General features: G+C 37.7%; 1 protein-coding gene across 1 annotated transcript; it reads right to left on the minus strand.

Annotated features, from left to right (window-relative positions):
- Positions 1 to 783: 783 nt before the first annotated feature.
- hacd2 (3-hydroxyacyl-CoA dehydratase 2) lies at positions 784 to 10,360 on the minus strand. The gene is made up of 7 exons (XM_026145051.2): positions 10,138 to 10,360; positions 8,587 to 8,704; positions 7,713 to 7,731; positions 5,058 to 5,146; positions 4,378 to 4,499; positions 2,759 to 2,937; positions 784 to 1,550 (listed from the first exon to the last, which is right to left on the minus strand). The coding sequence occupies exons 1-7, from the start codon at positions 10,260 to 10,262 to the stop codon at positions 1,468 to 1,470; spliced, it is 735 nt and encodes a 244-aa protein (XP_026000836.1). The 5' UTR covers positions 10,263 to 10,360; the 3' UTR covers positions 784 to 1,467.
- Between the last annotated feature and the right edge of the window lie 1,199 nt (positions 10,361 to 11,559).

Here is an 11,559-nt window from a genome sequence, read left to right on the forward strand (position 1 = left end):
AGGATCATAATGCTCAAATGTAACGTTGTGTCCAAAAAAAAACAACAAAAAAAAACCCACAGGAGAAAATCATTACTCCTGTAATGCCATGTAGCTGTCACATATGAAAAGTACTTTAGTTTACAATCCTCTACATAAATAATAACCACCAAGCGTATTTACCAAACTACACAGACCCCAATCTGGATTTTTTTAAATAAAAGTGAAAACTCCAGCACATATTTAGGCTACAATGCAGTTTTACATTATCAAAGCTTATTTCATCCCAAAACACTGTTGCTACTACAGATTGTGCTATCTGCTCTTTTTATTTTTTGCTTAAGTGTCCCGTATCTTATGCCAAAATAACTTCTTTGTAAGTGTTTTCTTTTTAAAACATCCCCTTTAAGACACACGGACTGTGTTTGTAAGAGGTGGGGTACACACTAGGAGCTTAAAGGAGCAGGAATGCTTTAATCTTGACGCTTAAAGTATAATTTAAATGAAGCTAACAATGCTATAAACATCCAACAGATTAAAGAAACAAAAGGCAGAAAAATGATGGATGTGCACAGGAAAAAAAACAAAAACGGGACTTGTCTAGTCACAGGAATTAGTGTCTGAACCACCTGGACATCAAACAATGAAGAAATCAAAGGACACGGCTCACAGTCATCACTTGAAAAGCCAGGAAACTTTTAAAGCTTTTAGAGAGTAAACATAAACTAAGCTGAGGCAGACTCCACAACCACAAACAAGCAAACAACGGCTGAGAGGAATAAAATGGACAGGAAAACCCAAGCATGCAAGCATGGAATGAAAGGTTTATTGAACTAAATCAGGAATGTAATCAAACCTTTAAATAAAATAAATGACAGAACACAAACATCTGGACCACAGTTTGCAGCAACGAACACTGTACCTGCAAATCCTACAGACACCAATTTTCAGTATTAGACTTCACATCGTTCTTTCTAAAGCAAAGCGTCTTAAAAGAAACCAAAAAACGAGTCGTGGGGAGGCAACAAATCTACTCTACTTTTTTTTTTTAAGTTTCATTTAAAAAGAGGGGAAGGGAAGCGGGGAGAGGTATGAATTATATCACTGTATAATTCGAATCAAGCTTTACGTGATGGAGCTCTGCTCACTGCTCAGACAGCCGCTCGACTGTACCCAAGTCAAAATACAGATCCTTCACAGCTGCAAGCTCTCTGACTAAACAAAAGTAGCTCTGTAAGTTTGTTCATGAATAATATAAAAGAGAAAAAACAAAACAAAAAGATAACACCAGTTCTTTGTGTACAACCAAAACAACGGCTGTATTAAAGAAAGTTACTTGATAATTGGACCGTCTGCCAGGTCAGTTCTGGCAGTTTAAACCTGGTCGGGTTTCCAATAAGCGTAATTTTGTTCCTCGTTTATTTGATGTTTTGGTTTCTTTTTTCATTTTCTCCCCCCTCGTTTGAATCTTGCTGAATGCCGCTGGGCTCACTCCACTTTGCCGTAGTCCTCTATGTGACCCAGCACCTTCTTCCTCTGCCGGATCATGTGGAAGTAGAGCTGGGGAAAGACTGGGAGAGGCAGGGGGAAAGAACAAATTAATACATTCTCCAATAAATGCTGATCAGTGCACCAACTCCTATTCAAGTTACAGTTAAGTCAAAGTGCAGATGTTGAGTGCTTAAGAGAACACGTTCACCACTGAGAAATTACACACAGACCACTAAACAACAACAACAAAATATGAACCAACTTTCTATCTACACATTTCCTACAATACCACAAAAAAGGGGAAAACTATAACCAGTTGCAATAGATTCCACATGCATATCTAATAATGTGACCACTGAGTGCATAATATTGTAATTATGCCTTTGATATGCGCGTTTATTTTTTCTTTTAAAAACCCCACTAATTATGTAATAGCTTATGTCATTATGGGTCTGTGTCCACAGGCAGCTGAAAGCAGCCATGACCTCATTTTCAGCACCCTTCTCTCAGCACTTATTGTTGCTAGGATACAAAAAACATTTTCTTCAGATAGAGATCGTAAATAACCGGGCTGTCAGAGACAACTAGGACCAAAATCCCTTTCACTGTTGTTGACAAGGTTGATAACATAAGTCCATCACTTCTCACTCATCAACATCCTATTTGGTAGCTGCAGCCCCGAAACCTTCAACTTAAACATGGCAACATCAGATTTATTGCCAAGAAGTATTATTGCAACAAAGAAATATCCAACCATTTCCTAACTTTTCATGCCATGTTTAGTTCTTTTCTCAGTTTTACAGGCTCTCTGTTGTGAAATGTGTAAATATTAGGGTGGCCACAAACAAGCAGCACTCAGCTCATAGCAGTCACCAACCAACAGTAGTGAATCCTTAAGTGCAATTCGCATACATAAGCAGATTTCTAGTGTTTTAAGGGCAAAACTGCCTTCCCTGTTCAAAAGAAAAGGGAAGACTTTTTTTGATTTCTTTTTTAATTTAGCACTTTAGTACTACATCTCCTAAGTGAAAAAGTAAAAGCCTCTAAATGAAGTTATGAGAGTGAGAAATGCTTTGCAACATGCAAAAAGCCATCTGAAGATGTGACTGAGAATCCTCCCACAGGGAGCTCTGCATGTTTGATTAGGAGTCTGCAAATATTTTTCAAAACTAAATGTCTAAAATGGCATTTATTGATCAGTTTCTGATGCAAAAAAAAACAACCTGCAAATGAACAATGGGCTATTTCACTACACAAGGTAGAATGGAAAGTCTCGCCTTTGACTTACGGGGAATGTAGGAAATCATGATGAGGATGAGGAAGGTGTAGTAGTCGAAAGAGAAGTTGTACTTGTTGGGTAAGGTAACAGAGTACAGGCCTGTCTTCTGCACGTATGGCAGCGCTGCATAGATAGTCAGCAGTTCCCCAGTCACTCCCATGGGATACAACACGATGAAGAAGGTGTACCTACAGTACAGAGGTTTATTAATGAGAGGGGAAGGGAAAGAAACAATTAGCCTCATCACTTTATCGTTTATTTGCTGTTTTAGTAACAGGAAACAGTATCGTAGTAAATCATTCCCTAAAACACTAAGTAAGAGGTGATAGAAAACATTAAGAGTAATAATGCAAAGCAGCATTTAGAGTATTAAATCTGAAATCACGCAGAAATCATTGACATGATTTAAATATATACTGTGACACAAACATAAAGCAACAGCAGGTGCAAAAAATGCAACTCAAAAAGATCCTAAATCATTGAAGTGTTAAGCAATCACATGTTTTAAACAGAAAGAAGCAAAGTTTGCAATTAAATATGACACGTGCACACAATGAAGATGTTGTCTTCTACAGAGAGAAAACTCTTCATCTGTCTCTTCTATAACTTGCACTCCAAACCCAGCGACTGTCTTCCGTGATCCTACAATGAATTTTCCACAAATGCACAACAAATTTCTGTCTCTCAGGGCTCACGTCAAACTCAGAGTTGAACACCAATATAGCAATGGTCCCATTTGCTTCCTAGCAACAAAGACCTCGGGGAGGGAGGCTCTTAACCACTGTTGCCTTGGTTGTAGATGCAGACAGAGAGAGGCTTGTGTTTTAATTGTTGAAGCACAAGCTTTTCTGCATGTTTGATGACATCGACGAAATAATTTGGCAGTGTTTGACGTAATGTGATGAACAGCGACTCCTTACTGCTTTAGCATCCTCTTTTCACGCAATACGACCTTAAGATTTTCATTCATAAAGGATTGAATTAGGTTTGAAAAGAGGTCAAGTAAACAAAAACATTAATCAATTATTTTCCTTTAATTACATTCATTACATTTATTATTTTGTTTGGAAAACAGGCTGAGAACTAACAGTGGAACACCCAAGGAGTCTATTTTTATTGCATTTTTTATGTAATTATTAACAGATTGAAATTTGTCCTGACTGAAAGCATTATTAGCAGCTTGGTGGCTTTGTTCTCTAAGGACCTGACTCCAGTCAGCCATTTCTGTTTATCTTTGCATCGATCAACTAACAGGTAAAAGGTTGAGCCACAATGCAATTCAATAAATTTGAATTTGCATATTATCATTTTGATAATATGCAAAAAAAAAGGACGAATAAACATAAGCAAACAAAGAGAAACAAGTTAAGAAAAATGAAATAAAATATGCAAAGCAAAACATAAATAAATATATTTTTTTTAAAAATCATTAATCATGTAATTCTTAAGATGATGATGAAAATATATTTAAACACAGGAAGCAGATTAAATATTAAGAATTTAAAGAAATTATTAATGCCTTTTTTATTACTTTAGTTCAGGTTGTTGTTTATTATTTCATCTTTTATTCTTACTTTTAGCACTTTCAGTCCTCCATTGGATGAAAATACTCTTTAATTATTTCTTACCTAGCCCATTTGATGAGGTATGGCAGGTGATTGAGCAGGCTGAAGGTGTAGAAGGAGTAGCGGATAATCTCTGTGACAGTCCAGGCTGTGACAAACAGCAGTACACTGTCCTCACTTTGAACCTGCGCACACACAGAAAAAGAAGGATGATGGAGGGAGAACAGGCGAACAGACGGCCTTGCATCATGTTACAGTAGTTACTCTGCTGTAGGCCAAACTTGACTTTCCCCCCTCACAGAACCATGCTGTTTGTTTCAGATGCTCAGATCACACTGCAGGCCAACATTCACTATCCTTAAATATTATTTTAAAAACAACGTACATTTTATGTTAAAGAGACAAGCGCACTATGCATTAATTCACTCTTCTAAATACACCCTAGAAATGCATTCACGTAAAGGGGAAGAGAGAACAGTTTGAGAGAAATGTCAGTGCATCATCATTCAGACAAACAGGAAATAAAACCCATCAGAGATTAGACAGATGCTGTCGATTCATTCCTGCAGCCTTACAGCAAAACTGTAATGTTACTTACTCGTTTACTCCTCTTCAAGCTACAAACAGGGCAAACAGTAGATCAGCTGGTCAATTTTGAATTTAAGTGAATGAAACAATGTAGAAGGACGGTGTAATTCAAGTTCAGTTTACACAAGTAGCAAAAGGAAAGAAACTCGCTGTACCTCTTTGACACTGTGCGTGACAGCCCACGTGAGGAAGACCCGGGACATGACCTGGAATCCAGTCAGGACCACAGAGGATGGTACGATTCCTGGGAGATGAGGCAACACACAAACACTGAACATATAAGCATGCAAGACTACTGGTTTTAGTACAGCTGACTAAAACTGTCCTCTCTTTGGTACACCCTTTCAGCTATACAGAAAATCTATTCATGTCTACACAGTCACTTTCAGAACATTAATTGTAAAGCGCGGAACATTTCTGCAATGCACCAGCTGCCGTCCATCAGCTATAGACAGGTTAACCTTGAAAGCCTGCAGACGCTCTGCATGTACACTGTGTTAACTCACACGTCACATGTTTTAGCTGCTCCTCTGTACGGGTCAAATGCATGGCAGTCACCAAGAGCTCTGTTTGCCCAGTGACAATTCCAGTAAAGTTTGATCGAAAGAAAGAAAGAAAATAGATGAATCTGTCCTAAGTGATGACAAAAAAAGAAGAAAAAAAGACGAAGAAAGAATATGTTGTTTTCAATAGTTAATTCAGTTTAATTCTGAATATTAAACGTGTTACACCTGTCCTGATGTATAGTTTTGTTTTGTTTTTTACTAGCAGTATGTAGCACGTAAGGGCTTAAACTGCTATAAGGAAATATTAAGCACTTTTATTATATTTTTGTATACTTTGTATACAACTTAGTTACAAATGTGTAACACAAACAAAGGTCCATACCAAACAATGAACCATTTATTAACATCTGTGCTCCTTTAAATCAATATTCGGCCCTGCAATCATAGATCAGAGCACAACTATATTTGAGCCCACGTTCATTTTGGCCTCAGCTACACATCTGCAAAGCTTTGTGGCGGTACCTTGCACAGTTATGACTTTACCACACTAACAAAATGTGTCCACAGAGTGACAGACAGACATGTAAACACTTGCCACAATGTCTAACCACCTTTGTGGGAGTTCCTAGGAACCTCAAGGGTCATGTGTTGTTATGGTGGGACTAAGCTTCCATTCACAGTCTAAATGTAGCTTTTCACTAAAATTTAAAATTGCTAATAATAATAATCATAATAATGTAATTTTTAAAGTAGTACATTTGAGAAAGATGCTGATGAGAGACTTTGTGAGTAACATATCCACATATAGGACAGTTATAAATGATGATGCAGTGTGTGTGTGTATGTGGACAGCAGCCTCGGGTAGCCTGTTTACAGTATGAAAGGTCAGTTAGCTTTAGCTTCAAATCCCAGATAACGGAGAGAAAGGTTTGTGCATTACAACCGTGGCCAACCGGGCCACAGCCACTCTCCTCATCACATTAACGCCACGTAAGCAAACAGCTTCTCTGCCCTCTTTTTTTGTACACACTTCAGATGTGAAAAGGTTTTGTTTGTCTGTACATATTTACATCTGACTTACATCTACAAATGCGATTTCACGACTCATAATTATGTCTTCTGTCAAAACTGTAAACTGAGATATCAAGCTTTGTTATCCGATTTGTCAATATGAGATCTGCAAACATGCGTTGCCCAGTAAAAAAAATGACGTTATAATAACTGACGTGTTTGAGGATCAAACAACAAGGTGCAACTGGGTGTCTGTGTTCCAGTAAAGATGAGTTAACTTGGTTGTGAAGGTCAAAGATTTCACAAATTAAACTACATTTTTCAAACCTCTGGAATAAATAGCACTGGTTTAGAAAAGAAACGAGCCAACTACAAATTTAAAACCACCCAAATGTGTCATTAACTAAACAGCCATCAAGGTTACTTCATATTCTGTTCGGAATGTAAACAACAAACATCTGATACTCGATTTCTCCAGCATCTTTAACATATTTCACCCTGTAGCAGAGGTAACTGAAGGTCATACTGAGAAAAAGTGAAGTAAATTTGAGTCACTAGAAGAGTTTTAATGCTCGCTGGATCTGGACTATCTGGAACTGGTCTAATGGGAAGCACACCAAACAGTCTCCCAGAGGATGTTCCCTCTTTTGGGGATAAAATCAGAGAGCTGCCTAAAATACTTACACCATATTAAACGCTGAATACACATATTTATGTGCCATGGGTTTAAGGCATGATCAAATTTATAAAATACAAACAATCAATGTACTCCATTTCTGACACGGGTACCTAGCTTACAATATGGAAGAGGAAATATGTGAAAAAGTTCAAGGGGCCCGAATACTTTTGCAAGCCACTGTATTTGCTTCTGTATTTATAACTGTGTTTCAGTGGGCAGCGTGCGGCTCAGTGGTAAGGACTAACGCCTGGGAGCTTCTTCTGTGTGCAGACAGTGTTCTCTCGCTGTGCTTGTGTGGGTTTTCTCCAGGAACTCGGGCTTTTCCCACCATCAAACAAACCCACATTAGGTTAACACTGCCTCACAAACAAAGGTCGTTCAAGAATTTCCCTTCCTTGTTTAAAAAAAAGAAGCTTAATCAAATTAAACAGCTGTTTTTAAGCATTTCTGCACATTACCCTTTGAAGATATATAAAACTTTAGTCCTGGGTACTTGGTGAGGAAGCTTTACCTAAAAGGATGACTGAATGGATGGATCTAAATCTAATCTGTGCTTCACTGGTGACACGAAGCAAGTGTAAGTGAGGGAAGGTGCAGTCTGAGGAGAAACTCACCTACAGCACAGTGCAGTATCTGTAAAAGAGGAAAATGATCATAGAAATTGACTCAATCTGTTTCTGGAATAAAGTACACGGACACATTTTTAACTCTAGCTACTGTTGGTCCAGTTTATACGCAGAAGAACTCGAAGATTTCCTATAAAAAATGTTCCAAATACCTACCCCGTTAATACATTATATATTCTATTGAAACAAAATGCTGAGAGTCACTGAACCAAGTCAAAAATCATTGGTCCTATTTTTGATCACCTAACTAAGCTGAGGTCGGTAGTGCATGTGTCATTTGATGAATGGAATATATTGACTTTAAGTATACAGTGCGTATGGACAGCATCACTGCAACACCTCTAACACTCACTACACACATCTGGGTCAGTATGTGTGTTAGCATGACCACTCTAAACACATGTAAGGCTAAAAGAATGTCTACATACATTTTTTTAACCTAGTGTTGAAAAACATTAGAAAATGATATTCATTTGTAGTTTGCACCAAACTATAATTTTAGGATCTTAAAATACTTAAAATAGAAACTAAAATCCTTAAGTCATTAACTGTGTGGCTTCAACATGGTACGGAGAGGCATGTTAAGTTATCAGTTATCAGGGCATACCAAACTCTGAAGAGAATCAAAGACACTGTTAGACACTGTCCATTATTAGTTTGCCCTATATGTGTCAAAAGGCTAATGCTGGATTAATAAAATGGTTTTTTTCTCATTACTAGTCTCTACATACAAAACTGATAGTGTGTGCTGATATGAGCAATAGTAGTGACCTCTGAAATAATACCACATATTCAACAGACCATACACCTGCTGCATGCTCAGTTTTTATCAGTTATGCCACACCTTTAGTGGTTATCTCACCTCGAGAACAGCTCCAGTCTGAAAGAACTTCAGAGGTTTCTCTATGGAGTAATACAGCCCATGGTAGCTTCCTCTGGCCAGGTAAGCTCGAACCAAACCCACAGCTATCACCAGCCACCTAAACAGTAGAGGAAAATGCAATGCGGTCACTTCATAAATGAAAAACAAGGCCTACCAGATGATCTTGCTGTAGAAATAAACATCTTATGATGCGTCTGTAGTTTATGTGACATACAGTCAAAAGCAGCCATTAAAACAGCTGCGATTTTTGCATCTTTTGGCAAACATGTGCACACAGACAAACACAACACACACACACACAGGTAACAAGTTATAGAAAAAAAATATTTAAGAGGTCTTATTACTGGGTGCTTAGTGGTGGTGCTGGACCACCTTGTGCTACCATTCTTTGTATATATTTTTCCTCATTTCAAGGATTGGTCCCTGAGCTGGAAATGTCAGACGCGAACTAAATAAAAATAATGTAGTTAAGATTAATTCAGAGAAAGTTTCATTTCACACTCTGGTTTTAATGACTCTTAATCTCCGTCTTGGCTGCATTTGATATCAACTCTGGGGCCAGTTAGGCAGAAACTGAGCAGGTCTGCTTAGCGGCTGTGGCTGAATATGCAAAACCGTGCCTGCGAAAAAACACCCTAAGTGCTCAGCACAAAGCAAGCACTGTACAGGCCGTCAATACTGAGGAGGGTAAATGTGGCCTAACTGGTTGGAACAGTCAGCAAACAAGTCACCATTCAATTGTGCAACAGTCTGAAAATCAGAGCAATAAAATCTGCAAAAGGATTACTGTGTACACGGTTCAAGATAACTACCATTTGAAAAGCTAAGAAAATATGTTTGCATTATTAAAAATGCAAAACAACAACCTCCATCACAATCGTATTCTTTCTCCAAACATACACTTTAAAAAACAACAACAACAACTCATTTGTAGGTTTAAAAAAATCTCATTTAAATCACCGAATTGTCTTTTCAGTCCTTAAAAAGATTACTTTATTTTAATATTATAAACTATCACATGTGGTTTTGGTAACATTTACGATAATCTTTCTTTCATTTTCATAATTCTCTCTCATTCATTTGAGCGGGTGCTAAATAAACAAAAATCAATCTCAGTAATCCAACAAAACAGCATGTCCAATGCGTGAATCCGCACTTTCTGACATAAAACAACTAAAAAAAAACCCGCACACAATGAATATCTGTCATAATATTCCTGTACTGTATGGAGTAGCGTCCCGTCAGTCACAATTAATGTCCACGCCAGGTGGCTGTCTGTTGCTCCTCTAATGTTAATCTTTGTAAGCCCTTGGATGCAGGAGGAACAACGTCCAAAGTTGTGCTTCTCCTTAGCGCGCTTAGGCATGTTTATGACATTAATAACTGCAAAAAACTGGAAGAATATTAACGCTGTAACACTACAATGGGGAACTCCTTCGCCCATTATTTAGCACAGCCCATCAGCACCACCAGAGACATTTCTATCATCCACCACCCAGCAGCATTAGCACGAGGAAACACGCTACGTACCCCGCTGTCATAACAACGTTGTAAATGACGAGATATGCCGTGGCCAGGGCACCGGGTCCCTTCTTTCTCTTCGCAGCCACATCGCCGTGGGCCGCCTTGCTGGTTCCCGAAGCAGCTGCCGACATAACTGCAACTATCAACGGTCTCCGCTCCTGAACGACGGCGGGTGTCAGGAAAGGAACATGGGCCACACCAGGAAGTGTCGTACTGAAACGGGATGTTCGCTCCACCTCACTTCCGTCTTCGTTTTGAGAAGCGTAGTTTAAAAATAAATAAATAAAAACAATTAAATAAATATTCATTTTTTAAACATCAAAAATATATGTATTTATTCTCTTATTTAAGTTTATTATTTTAAAATATTTTTATTTGCCTTATTTAACTAAATTACTGCCCGCAAAGTGTGCAGGATCACTGAGTTATCATCGTCAGGTCCTGTGACTGCAGGTGGCGGTTTGTGCCACCCTGTTTCAGGGGCCCGGTTTGTGTTTCTTCACATTGCCTTATTCGTTTTCTAAATAATGAATAATTTTCTGCGGCAAATAAGTGGCACAGAATATTTGATTGTTCTGACTTGGAATTGCTAATCAGCAATGAAAGTATCGTTATGGAGGACCCAATGTTTAAAATATTTATTTATTTATGTATTGCTTCTGAGTGTATTCAACCTTTAATAAACCCCCAGTTTATTGTTCTCCTTCTGATTTGATTTAATCTTATTTACTTTATTTTTATTTACTTTATATTTATTTTTATTTACTTGCGTACTTATTCTTACATACATTTATTTATTTATTGTTTTAGGCATTTATTTCTTTGAACATAATTACCACAGCTTCTTTGTATATGTACAAGGACAGTAAAGGCCTATTCTATTCTATTACATATTTTCAGGAATACTGAACGTTTCACCAGCAGTCAGAAACCTAATAATAGAGTTGGGCCAGCTTTTAAGAACCGGGGAAACTAATTTGCTTTAAAAATGGCAAGTAATTTTCTCACAAACAACCAAGCAATTGATTGTGAAACTGATAGTGGACAAATCTACAAACAAGCCCAACAATGATTTTTGCTTATTGCGCTTGGCAAACACCACAAATACACACTAACAGATCCACAGCCAAAATATATCATCAAATTCAAGTTAGTTCCTCAATTCTCTATTCCTCCTGTTTGACCTGTTGCCCCCACTAATAATAGGTCATTCAAAACACAGATCACCAGACTCATGAGCAGATTCTTCCCCAAGGTCATTTGGACTCTAAATCAACATACAAAATCAACATAGCTCTTGTGTAACTTTCAAAATCGTTCTTGTCAAATTTGTCATTTTGAAATACATTTTTCATTACACTACTACAATACCAAGTTTTTATTTAATTTTAACTTTGTATATACCAGCTTTGTATATACACCTATGCT

Source organism: Astatotilapia calliptera, chromosome 16 (genome assembly GCF_964374335.1).
Source record: "Astatotilapia calliptera chromosome 16, fAstCal68.1, whole genome shotgun sequence".
Lineage (NCBI taxonomy): Eukaryota > Metazoa > Chordata > Actinopteri > Cichliformes > Cichlidae > Astatotilapia > Astatotilapia calliptera.